Source organism: Anabas testudineus, chromosome 2, assembly GCF_900324465.2.
Source record: "Anabas testudineus chromosome 2, fAnaTes1.2, whole genome shotgun sequence".
Taxonomy (NCBI): Eukaryota; Metazoa; Chordata; class Actinopteri; order Anabantiformes; family Anabantidae; genus Anabas; species Anabas testudineus.
This window is the reverse complement of record NC_046611.1, coordinates 7471614-7484695: the sequence shown is the minus strand read 5'-3', so window position 1 is coordinate 7484695 and position 13082 is coordinate 7471614. Positions and strand designations below refer to the sequence as shown.

The 13082-nt window shown below is 45.5% G+C and overlaps 1 protein-coding gene across 1 annotated transcript; it reads left to right on the top strand.

Annotated features, from left to right (window-relative positions):
* Positions 1-5715: 5715 nt before the first annotated feature.
* Positions 5716-12022, top strand: LOC113164144 (XK-related protein 6). The gene is made up of 4 exons (XM_026363289.1): positions 5716-6308; positions 8801-8997; positions 9765-10182; positions 11005-12022. The coding sequence occupies exons 1-4, from the start codon at positions 5716-5718 to the stop codon at positions 11507-11509; spliced, it is 1713 nt and encodes a 570-aa protein (XP_026219074.1). The 3' UTR covers positions 11510-12022.
* The last annotated feature ends 1060 nt before the right edge of the window (positions 12023-13082 follow it).

Below are 13082 nucleotides of genomic sequence, written 5' to 3'. Positions count from 1 at the left end.
CAAAGATCCAACTGCGTCTCTCTGCAGTGTGAACATATTTACACCCCAGCAGATTGTGGAGTCTGATACGTTTCGTCACTTTCAGTGGACTCGATCACACTGTTTGCTGCAGCGTGGCTCGCTCCTCCAAACTCCCACCACAGTCTCCCATAACTGCTGGCTAATTGCTGTCGGTGACACGGCAGCGAGGACATCGTTTTCCATCAACAAGGGAGAGACTAATATTATTTCTCCTCACACTTCCTCGCCTAATTATTTAGAACAGAATTAATTTTGTGTGTGCTGTAAAGGCCTGTAGCTCTGTTGAGTCATAAGTTAACACCCAGTCCTACACAGAATTCAGAAGAACTACTTGTCACTGGCTCACACTGACTATTAATATCAGACATTTGAGGTACAGTTTGGTGTTAACCTGTCTGAGTCAATCCAACACCAGAGCTATGGTGCTATTCTATGACTCTGTACATTTGTTCTGTTTTATTTTTAATGACAAATTTAATAAATTTCTCATCACCACAAATAGATCTATGATAGACAGACAGCTAAGCAGACCCCTCTCCTTTGATAAAAGCAGGATGAACACAATACTGAGTGTGTGGGAGCCGCCAGTGACTCAGCAGGTGCTAAAATAGCACGAACAAAAAGTAAGATTTGATGAGAATTAGCGAGGAATGAGGGGAGGCACATTAGCCTAGCTTGCTACCTGTCATTAATATGCTCCAATCAGTAGCACTGAAGTCGACCCTGTGCCTCGTAACAAGGCCAGCCCACAAAAAACATGGTCAATAGCTGCTCTGTCACTATAGTTTAGGTTGAAATTTTGGTTGTAATAAAAAAATAGAGTGCTTGGAGAGTTTATAAAATTAAGCACAGAGGAGGTTACATTCATTCAACACCACGGCCAACCCTAAAAGCTTCTTTATACTCAGACAAACTACACATTTACTAATCAACAAGGACAAAAGCGATGCTGGATCACAGACCATTTAAAACAGGCCGCCAGCTTCAGTGTGGTCCTGTCTTATACCCTAATGTTGAGGTAATGTCTTTAACAGGGCTCAGTTTTACTGGATGTTCTAGTTTCAACACATTATTTTGGTTTATTACTTAGTGTAACATATTCTTACTTATGTGTGTTTGAGGAAATAAACCCAACATTCAAATGACTCCCAGTAATCCTGAACTCACAGAGAAGCAACAAAACCTGGAGTTTGATAAATAATTTCTTATTCTACAACGACATAACTGATCAGTACAAGTAAAGAGCTCGTATTTATCATGTTTTATAAGCTGCTCTCATGTGTTATTTTTGCATTTTTTGTTTTGTTTCACCCGTGTGTAGTCAGGTGGTGCCTGACATCCTCTCAAGTATGAAACTAGAAACAGGCTAAATGTTCACTGATCTTTTCAGGTTTTCTTGCAGTAATAGGGGAAGTGATTGTTTGAGAATGACTCTCTCTTTCCTTTACGCTTCCCCATAGCTGTATACTTTCACTAACTGTTCAGGGTTCATTTGTCTCAGAATCAGAAACAAGAAGGCAATGTATCTGTACTTGTTGACCTTGACACTAAAACATCCTTCAGTTTTGAAGAAGCTACAGGACCTCCTCTCCATCCTACTTATTCTCAACGTTGTTATTAATTCTCGAGAAAATCCCCCCAAAGGAGCAAGAAAGTCATCAACACTTAAGCGGTTCTCCTCATAATCAGTCATAAAACCCTGGAAGAGAAAATGGTTCATTCAGGCTGCAGAGAGGAAAAGACGTCCTTTGTCACAAACTGCTGTTTTCAGCTCTGCAGTCATTTTCTGACATAAATCAACTTCAAACAAACTCATTTAAAGCGCTGGAAAAAGTTAATGAAGGTGACTGATATTTCAAATTCTGCAGTTTTTTCTCATCTGAATTACTGGTTTTTTTTTTTAAAGTCAGTCTCCCTATAGATTATGGTGTATAGTCTCTCTCTAATGATATGCAGAAGTCAGACCATGACAGCCTTCAGTGGTGGAATGTAACCATGTACATTTACTTACATTTACTTGTATACAATTGCTTGTATATCACTTTATGTAGGTACAATTTGCAGCAACTGTTGTGTTTTTTAGCCCATCAACCTTTTCTGACAGTATGCATTACATTTTAATCTATTAATAAAAGAGTTGAGAGCTGGTTGCATTGATTCCTACACTGTGCTGCTAAATAAAAATTCACTACATTTTCAACTTGCTCCCAATGGTTCTAGTTTGAGAAGTATATAGGAATGACATTAAAGTCTCTCTCTGCTTCTAGCTGAAATAAATTCTCCAGGTGATGTCTTCTGGATGGTTTTTAAAGCAAGAAGCAGAGATTTATTTTAAGATGGAAGTTGTAATACCATTCAGTACATGTACTCTCCAAGCTAGAACTATGGGAAGCTAATTGAAAATTGGTGAAGTTGCCCTTTAATGCAATGTAGCGCAAAATAAAATGTAAAATGTAATTCAGTGGTTACAGGTGGTGCTACGTCAACCAGCTACAACATTAAAATGCTGCCTACATTCATTCACTGAAATAATAATCCAGTACTGAAATAGACGGTAACACTGACAGGAACTGTGTGCTCTGACTTCAGCACATGTTTTGACTCTGGTTGAAAGAGGTTGGAGTTACGTTGGGGATCATCTCAGGTCTCCGAACGGTACCAACATCAATGATGATGATGTGAAGTTGTCACTGAGAAGTTAGTGAAACACACTGTGTATAGCTCCTAATCAGCCAACACAACCAAACTCAACAAACAAAAAAAACGCTGCTGCTTCGTTGTAATTAAATATAATATATAAATAAATATGTGTTTATTTGTTCTGGTCATTTGGGGAGTGGTTTTCTTTCTATTCTTACATTATTAACGTTTGAAATGTATTTACTTTCTTCTCACTACTGATTCTAAGCACTTGAAGTCTGGACGTGGCCTGTGTCCTTCCCAGTTTTTCTTCCTACTGTGCTCACATCATCTTCAGCTGTGTCGTCTCCACGTCGAGCCAAATAATGCTCCAATTAAACGTCCATGCAGTATTTTCCTATGAGTGCTTCTAAAACTCTGCACTCTCCTCTGCGTGTCTCTTTTTCAAACTTTACCAATTAGCTTCAGTCTTACACAGAGTTTTGTGTCTAAACTCTCGGCGTGGTTTGTGCCCTGTACACATTTCTGCTTGTTTGAGAGCAAGTCAAGTGGAATATTTGTCTTGCCTAATTACATCTGCACCTTATCTCCCTCTGTCTTCAATCACAGCCAGATTAAAACTCTCATTTTGGAACTTCCTGATTCACATCAACCCAGAACACGGCCGTTGTTTTGATCTTTTGAGGTTTACTGCTGATCCAGGAGCTGCTGCTGGTTTCTTTTTATCTTGAACAGCATCGTCAGGACACAAGAAGAATTTGGTCTTGTATCCTCTGATGTTTTTGTTAATTCATTTGGATAAATATTGTATATTGGAAGGTGTGTATGTGTAATTTTTGTCTAATGTCATGTGTCTGTTACTCCGTACTGCCTACCAGAAGTATTGCATGTGGTATTCATGGCAAACTGAGCCTCTTATTTGCAAAACAGCAAGAGAAAGTTTGAGTTTGTTTAGATTTATGTGTTTTTCCTGTGTGTGTAGATGCGACATTGTGTAACCTTGACTTTTTCCGAACCTTCATAAACCCGCTATCTGCACGAGAGAGCCAAACATCTTTCCAGGTCTCTGCCGACACGTGCATCTGCAGGTGCTCAGGTTCTGTTTCTCTGCATCTCTTAAATATCTGGTGTAATTGGCCTTAAGTCTGCGTGCCAGGGAAAAATAGCCCGCACTCGGAGCTGCAGCTGAATAACTCGCTGTCTTGCTGTCACTCACTTGCATTGTCTCTCGCTTGCACACAAACACACACACACACACACACACACACAGCTATGCAACCATCTACTCCCTCTCCCTGTCCTTCAGCTGCACAGCCATGGTCGTCATGACAACAGAAAGGCTAATCTCCAACGGCCAGAGCGAGGGAGAAAGTGCTCGCACGTAAACATGTTTCTGAGGAGTAAGTGTGTGTGATAAAGAGTGTGTGTGTGTGTGTGTGTGTGTGTCTTCGGTGGCTGCATGGACACGTTTCAGGTCAATACTGATGATGTTTTGATCAGCTCGCACAACTTCAAAGGGACGTTTACGGGCTTAGACTTGATTTTAAAATGTTCCTTCTTCTCTTCTAACTCTCATCGTCTCCCTCGTCTGTTTTCTGAGTATTTCTATTATTTTCTACTCTTCACATCCGTCTCTTTCCATCGTTAATCCTTCCTCTGACCTTCAACATCCTCACGCGATTCCCCCCTCATTACTTCAGTTTCCTTAAAACTCCTAAATGCCTCTCTTCCTTCTGTTGATGCCATCCATCAGTATTTCCTTCAGCGCTGTGTATTTTGTGCCTCTTCTGCTGCTGACACGCCCTTTTCATCTCTCCAGCAGGTCCTAAATCTTTCACCCTCTCTCCTGTGTCTTCATTCTCTGTCCCACACATACACACAGTCTATCCATCCCTCTTCCAAATCCTAAATCCACCCATCAGCTTTCCAGCCCCTACCCCTCCTCACACATACATGTGCACAGTGTCCAGTCCAGTTCCTCACATTCCTGAATCCTCTGACCTCGCAGTGATCATGCAGACACATATGTTACTGCTGATTAAGCCGGCAGAGTCACAGCCAGTCAGCCCACTGGGTGGGATGATGGGTGATGGAGGGAGAGTGTGAGGGAGGAATAAGGGAGGTGGGAAGGAGAATATTGGACGGCTGGGAGGAGGAGAGATGACTGATGGATGGATCGAAGCGGAGCTTATTTTCCTCCCCTCTTCCAGAAACTTGCTCTTTTCGCCAGTAAACAATCATCCTGCTCCCGTGCAGCGCAGTGGGAGATTTCACGGCCCCTATAGTTTGACGCACGTGCACGTGCACGTACCCGCGTGCAGATGTGGACTCGGGGTTGAAGTCGTCATCCGGCAGAGGGAGGAGTGGGAGAGAGAGGGGAGAGAGAGAGAGGGGAGAGAGAGTGGGTGAGAGGGGAGAGAGGGAGAGAGAGAGAGAGAGAGAGAGAGAGGGGAGAGAGAGGGAACGGGAGCTGCGGAAAGGAGCGCAGCGGACGTGGGCTGCAGCGGATGCCGGGTACCTGCAGCCTGACTGCGGGTAGGATGACAGACAGGAGTCGGGGTCCTCCGGTTGACTGAGCAGGTCGTGGTCGGAAAGAAGAGTCCGGTGTCCGGTGCTCGCCCCCCCCCCCCCCCACACACACTCACACACTCACACACACACACACTCACACTCACACGCACACATCCACACACACGCGCGCGTCTTAAGAGCAGCGGGAGATGCATTACGTCATAGCCTCCCGTCGCCCTGGATGACCGCGCGCGCAGACCGGCAGCATGCGGGGCTCCTGGACTAAAACCACCGCTGCTGCTCACGAGCGCCCGGTGGCGGTGTCTCGACCGCACGAGGAAGACGCGGAGCCGCCGTCGCGCGGCCGCCGGCTCTGATGGCTCCTCGCGCCCCGGGCGGGAAAGAGACACAGCAGTCGCCGCGGCGCGAGAGGGAAGGGGGCAGCAGGTATCGGGGAAGTGACGTGGTATCCGCGCCCCGCGAGAAAGCACCACGGTGCGGTTGTCGTGCGTTTCACAGGAGGGCAGGAGCGGGAAGGGGAACATGGCCGCGCAGTCGGACGGCGGCAAAGCCGGGGTCGGGTGCGGCGGCGGCGGCGGCGGCTTCGCCCAGCTGTACGACGTTGACGCCGAGGAGCCGCTGGACTCTGCCGCGATCCACATCTGTCAGTGCTGCCGCTCCTCCGCCTGCTACTGGGGCTGCCGCTCCGCCTGCCTCGGCTCTCTGCTCGGCGGGGGCCAGCCCGCCGGAGGGGTCGGCGTCCGGGAGACTCACTGCCCGCCCCGGGAGCAGCTGTGGCTGGACTGCCTCTGGATCATCCTCGCCCTCCTCGTGTTCTTCTGGGATGTTGGCACGGACCTGTGCCTGGCGGTGGACTACTACCGCAGGCAGGACTACCTCTGGTTCGGCCTCACTCTCTTCTTCGTGCTGGTGCCTTCGGTCCTGGTCCAGATTCTGAGTTTCCGCTGGTTCGTGCAGGACTACACCGGCGGGGGGCTCGGGGAGGTGGAGGGGCTGACCAAGCGGGGCGCGGTGGCTCTGGGGTGCCTGTATCCCGGCAGGGACCGTCTGCAGCTGGCCACCATCTGGCTGTGGCAAGCCACCATTCACATCCTTCAGCTGGGACAAGTGTGGAGGTAGGAGGGAGAATCTGAGCTGTCCCCAAACTGCATCCCTGCTCTCTAACACACACTTAACGCTGCTAATGGGAAGAGTGATGTGTCTCCTCAGTGAAGCCGGGAGAAAAGAAAGCCTGCTTCAGACTGACAGGCTGGAGGGCAGGGGAAGGCTCCCCGTGACCTCTCACTTCAGTTAGGCTCCTATGTGGCAGCCATAGATATTAATTCAGACAGTCAGGGAGGAAAACTCTGAGATCCAGAGGAACTTTTTAGAGTTTGATGTAATGAAAAGTTAACTCAGCAATCACAGTCAGCAGTGGAAAAGAGAAAGATACGAGTCCACCCTGAGAAAACAGTACTACTACAGTACTACTACAGTACTACTACTGCAGTATAGATGAGTTTACTTCATAGTTGAGCCTAAGAAAAGAGTTTCGCTGACTGAAACTGTCCATGGTGCTGAAAATGTGTTCCTAACTATACGGTGTGTGACTCAGTCGGGCGTCTTTTCAGGGCTCTGAGTGTGTGTGTTGATGTGTGTGTGGTCATTCGTGTCAGCGTGTGTGACCAGTGGAAAAACGGTGTCACGGCTCTTCCCATGAGTGTCAGCATGCATGGAGAGTACAAAGACGAAAAGCATCTGTGCTTCTGGCAACCCATCTCCCTCTCGCTATGTCACTCTATCTGTCACACTCACTCACTCACACACACACACACACACACAAATATGCACAGTTGGACTAGAGTAGCTGCTAATTGTTGTGCTAAAAGCACTGGCGGGAAAAAACAGAAATACACATACAGTCTTCTGCTTGTAAACACACACACACACCTTTCTATTTCATTTCATTCTTCCTGTGTGTGTCGCTTAGACAGCACAAGCAGTAGTAGAGAAGTGTGCTAGTCTACAGCCTCCTAGCCCTCTATACAAGGACACTCTCCCTCCCTACCCCTCGCTCTGGGAAGACTCCTTAATGGTGTCCACTTGCCTCTGGGCAGGCAGCAGGGAGAGCAGAGTGTGTGTTTACATCCAGCTGTGCTAGGGATGTGCTACTCAACTGTTCCAGCTTTGGTGTCTTTGTGGTTGTAGGGTTAAACCAACACTCATGCATACACACACTCCTCCACCATCAGCCACCCCACCCAGTAATCACCCCCCACCGCCTGCAGAATGGACCGTCCCACCTGGAAGACTCGGGCAAGCAGCAGGAGGAGGAGGAGGAGGATGGAGGAGGAGAAGGGGTGGGAAAATGGGGGGAGTTTATAGCTGAGGAAATGGTACGACCTGATTGAGACAGATTGGTTAAAGATGGAGAGGCTGTGGAGAGAAGGAAGGTTACATGTGCACAATGGGAGTACAAAGGGGGGAGGGTAGAGGAAAGAGATCAAGGGGATATAAGGAAATGGAGGAGTGAGAGTGGTGGGGATGGTGGAGCTACTGTATTTGTTACATATGGTGTGAAACAGGGTATTAAACAACTGTCAGCATATTTTAAGTCCTTAACCTAAATATAAGTTATATAGATTTTAAAAAAAAAGTCAAATAAAGGATGTTTGTTCTTTATCCTTTAATGCACTTGAGTCAAGGACAAACATCATCATATGTTAAAGCTCCACAATTGTGCCACGTTCTCCTTTAAATGGTCCATGTAGAAGCATTAGCATACACGCACAGGAGCAGGCGTGAGCATGTGCGTGAAGGTGTTCTCTCTGTGGATGTTAGCTTGTATGTTCCCAACCAGATGGCTGTAATAGCCCCACATGCATAATGTAGAAGCCCATGCACACGCATGCAGTGACACTCATGCACATACAGTAGTGTAAAGTGCATTTGCACATATGTACAGTACATATACACGTGTACTGTATGTGTGCACTCACAATTACATACACACACGCAGAGAATGCCTTGACACTATTTTACCTACACGTACTGTAGTTAACCCGTTCTAGAAATCGACTCAGTGTGTACGTATCGTTATCATGCCATGGCTGTTTATTCGTTAAGAGTCAACGTTAGAAAACGATAAATATATAGGAACTTTTATAGGACAAGTCCATTTATTTTCATGTACAGTAATAATGTTCCAGGGACAACACGCATGGTGGTTTTCCCAGTAGAAGTTCTCAAGGTGGCTGCAGGTTTTAGTCTGTGTGCTGTGGAGAAGGTTTGAAAACTGCCCACAGTGTGGCATCTACAAGGTACTTTGTCAGAAAATCAAACTGATGATTAATACTAGACTGAGAGGAGATCTGAAATTTAATTAATAATTTAATTAATTTGGCAGTTTTAATAGGATTCCTGATATATGTTTCAGCTCTAGTTTGAATTTCTCATTATCAGGTGTAGCTCATCCTCAGGGATTAGAGACCACAGTAGTCGCAGTACTTGCAGTAGTATCAGGGAACTTCACCATCATACAGCTCAAAACAGAAGTTATGAGCAAGCAAAGCAACAAAGCTGAACAGTGTTTAGTATCATTAGCACTCATACCTGTGACCCTCTGCAGGTACATCAGGACGCTTTATCTGGGCGTCATGTCGCGTCGGCAGAAGGAGCATCAGCGGCGCTGGTACTGGGCCATGATGTTCGAGTACGCGGACGTGAACATGCTGCGGCTGCTGGAGACCTTCCTGGAGTCTGCTCCTCAGCTGGTCCTGCAGCTCTGCATCATGATTCAGGAGAACCGAGCCGAGACTCTGCAGTGTAAGTGGAGCACAGATCACATAACTTGCACTGCCTTTAGTTCAAGAGTCCTGAAGAAGGTGTCTGAAAAGCCCAGGAAGCTAGTCTTACGTGAACACTGCCTACCATTTTAACAAACACAACACCATGTTTTCATACAGCCCACAAAGCATATACAAACCAACAGCTGCACAAACAGTAATTAGCAATTTGCACACACTGTGCTCAGTAATTTGTGGCTGCAGATGGTGCTGCTGTTGGATTTTCACACAGTGTCTTTTGTTCAAGTAGTGTCAGAAAGAAAGCACAATCATAAGTGTTAGGGGGATGTGATAGCCAAAGTCCATCAGCCTCCTTTTCCTTATTCATCCAGGAAATGTATCATCAAGGCGGCCACCCACGGGTGTTATTCATCCCCATCACCAGAGTTTTGGGACACCTTTTACTTTAATGCAAATATGTGACTAGTACAGGGGGTGGACGCACACAGCAGCTGGGACATTGGAAATAACTTTATTTTTCAGACTCATACCATTAAGCATCATTACCAAATGTTTCTGTCATGTCACACTCTACCTCTTATTTAAGGATGTTCTCACATTATTACACAAAACACCCACAGTGACTCAACATAAATGTGGTCAGATGTACTTTTTGCTTCACGAACCTTGAAACTATGATTCGACTTTGTTCTGACTGACTGACTCAGAAAACAAGTCAGCAACTAAATCACCCACCTCTGTTCTCCTCATCTACTCTTTGTCGTCTGTTGTACTCCTCCTCTGTAGGCGTCTCCTCCCTTGCCTCCCTCATGTCTCTCGCCTGGGTTCTAGCCTCCTACCACAAACTGCTGCGAGATTCTCGTGATGACCAGCGCAGCATGAGCTATCGTGGGGCACTACTGCACCTTTTCTGGCGCCTCTTCACCATCTCGTCTCGTGTCCTCTCGCTCGCCCTCTTTGCCTCCCTCTTCCACATCTATTTTGGCATCTTTGTGGTGATCCACTGGTGTGCAATGGCCTTCTGGGTGGTGCACGGAGGCACTGACTTCTGTATGTCCAAGTGGGAGGAGGTGCTCTTCAACATGGTGGTTGGCATCGTCTACATCTTCTGCTGGTTTAATGTGAAAGAGGGACGGACGCGCTACAGAATGGTGGCTTACTACACTGTGGTGTTAGCAGAGAACACCATCCTCACTGGGCTGTGGTGAGTTAGTCCAAGTAGCTCAAGTGACATTAGTATTATCTTGCATGTTGAACTTGGTGGAGGCAGAGAAAGCAGCCTGGAAGAACTGGATGATGGCAGTTTAAAGATGGAGAAGTGAGGCAGGTTAAAGAGTGGACAGCAGCAGATTAGGCGACCAAATTTAGAAAACTAAACAGCGTCCCTGACATATCTGCAAGATTATTCCAGAGAAGGTAGGAAAAGGTTGGTAGGAAATTATAGGAAGACTAAATCTTCTTCCTTTTGATAGAAACTCCAATGAAAAGACCAAAAGTAACAGTGAGCTTTCAACAACAGGGCTAGGTCTAGACCACTCAAAGAGGGGTGGTGAATTTGGAAAATTAGTTAAAAGGTGTTAGACTCAAATTAAAACACCTTTACAGATATAATCAACTGGAGGTAAAACTCCATCCCTTGTAGAGATAATGCTGAAAACTACAATTCAAAGGTTTTTTTGTATTTGTGTTTTTTGTGTTTTTTTTTTAAAGGAAAACAATGAAACATTAAACAATACATCTATGTGTTGTTTTTCCAGTAGAAGTGAATAAGCAGACTGGGAAAGTCTGATAGTAATGAGACCAGGCTAATGCATTGGGTTTTTGGTCTTTTCATTGGATTTTCTGACAACAAGAGAAATCCAGAATAAAATAATTCATATGTCAACATATTTGAAGTCCATATCTTGATAAGAAGCCACTGCGGGGCACAAACTAAGTCAGTGTAGAGTACTGGATCTGCATGCTAGTCCGCACAGGGCACACTCACAAAAGTGTACTTGATTTTTACCCCGTGTGTGTCCTGCAGGTATGCCTATAGGGACCCGTTGCTGACCGACTCCTATGCCGTCCCTGCACTGTGCAGCGTCTATCTGACGTTCGCTGGGGGTGTCCTGGTGATGCTGCTGTACTACGGCTTCCTGCACCCTGCCACCGCCCACCTCCAGCCAAGTCCTGCCTCATCGTGCTGCGCCCAGCTGCTATGGGGTCTACCCCTCCCCCCGTCAGCCCCGCCCACTGCACCACCCACCCCGGCTCACATGACCAAGTCACAGACGGAAGAGGATGTGGCCGAGACATGCCTCCCCGTCTTTCAGGTGAGGTCAGTACCCCCCACCACCAAGGCAGACGGCCCACTTATAAAAATCGACATGCCCAGGAAACGTTACCCAGCCTGGGATGCCCACTACGTAGACAGGCGCCTGCGGAGGACTATAAACATCCTGCAGTACATAACGCCAGGCGCTGTGGGCATACGCTACCGTGATGGACCCCTACTCTATGAACTGTTGCAGTACGAGTCCTCACTCTGACACACACACACACACACAGTACACATGAAAGCACGTGCACCATAAAAAGACACGTATGTACACATGGATGTTCAGACTTTAGAGAAGATTTAGAAACTCATTCACACTTAATATAAGCACACAGACACAAAGCAAGCTGTCATACTTTGAAGCACACACACTCACAGACAGACAGACACTCACACACAGTCCTTGCGGTCATATACGACCTGTAAGTCACTTGGCCATGACTCAACAAGCTGCTTCAGCGCGGGTCCATCTCTTTCTCTCTTTATCCTTCTGTCTCCCTATTTCTCCTCCTCCAGTCGCTCTTCATTTGGTTTCATTCCTTTAATTTCCTGCGTCCGTGCTCCGCTGTGAGGAAAAAAAAAACAACTAAAGATCAAAAGATGAGCACAATTTCGCACCAGAGTCTTTGACCACCGCATGCCGTTTACGTTGCGTGGCTCACACTTTCACGGGTTTCACTAGAATAAAAAGACGAGACACAAAGAAAGAACAAATGTCACTTTTACTAAAAGGAGTTTGTGAACTTGTTGTTGTTGTTAGTCTAGTCTAAAGGTAGTGTAAATATTTTCTATGTACAGAAGGGATATTTTTATGTACTGTGGGGACAAAACAGTCGGACACAGTGGTTTTTGGGGTTAACAAGGTTTCTGGGAAGAGAGAGCAGAGCACGATGGAAAAGATGGAGACAGAGAGGAAACAGGTGTCAGACACACAGTCAAACTCATCACAGGCTCTTAGAGAAAGCTCATTTTTAGTTGGATAAGAAGATTGAGTGAGTTTTTTCTGTTAGATAAATATGCTGCTAGAGCCGAGAGTCAATTAGCCTAGTTCATTATAAACACTGGAAGCTGACCTGACAATGTTTAAAGAAATCCTTCAACTTACTACCTAAAACTCTTTAACTAAGACATCTCATTTGTACAAAAATTAAAAAGTGACATGACATGGGTTTATGGGCAGTTTCATGCTGTAGCTACTTCATGACTGCTTTGTGCTTTCAGGCTTTATGCTAAACTAGGCTAACGGTCTAAACTCAGCTAGAAAGCAAATAAACATGTTTCCCAAAATGTCAAGCTATTTATTTAAGGATGCTAAGTCACAGTTAGCAACATTAGCTCTAACATAAGAAAATGATGATTAGTAATAGTCTGGCCAGAGAATATTCAGATATCACAGAATTTACATTAGGTAACAGAAACTATAAAGTGTTAATGTTCAGAAAAACAAACATGCAATGTCCACTTGTTAACATTTTTGAAAAATAAAAATATTTCTATCAGTGCAAAATCCTGTTGGCTACGGGTACAAGCTAGCTACATCACCTATGCTAGGCTAACTAGCTATAGCTATATTTTAGCAAGACATTAGCTGAGATACTGTTTTAACTTTTGTTAGGTAGAGTTTAAGAATTACTGAGGACTAATGAATTATTTGAGTATTAAAATGATCTTACCAGAGCAGTGTTCTTCAAACCTAAAATATAAAAACAGGTCACTATTAGTCACAAAGATTGTTGTCAATAAAAGCAGATTCAGACAACAGACTAATACTAATATTAAAACTA

Bases quoted from the DNA above. Each gene is read 5' to 3' on its own strand.
- LOC113164144 (XM_026363289.1), top strand. From the start codon at position 5,716: ATGGCCGCGCAGTCGGACGGCGGCAAAGCCGGGGTCGGGTGCGGCGGC. The intron at 6,309-8,800 runs GTAGGAGGGAGA...GACCCTCTGCAG, and splicing joins CAGCTGGGACAAGTGTGGAG to GTACATCAGGACGCTTTATC. The intron at 10,183-11,004 runs GTGAGTTAGTCC...TGTGTCCTGCAG, and splicing joins ACCATCCTCACTGGGCTGTG to GTATGCCTATAGGGACCCGT.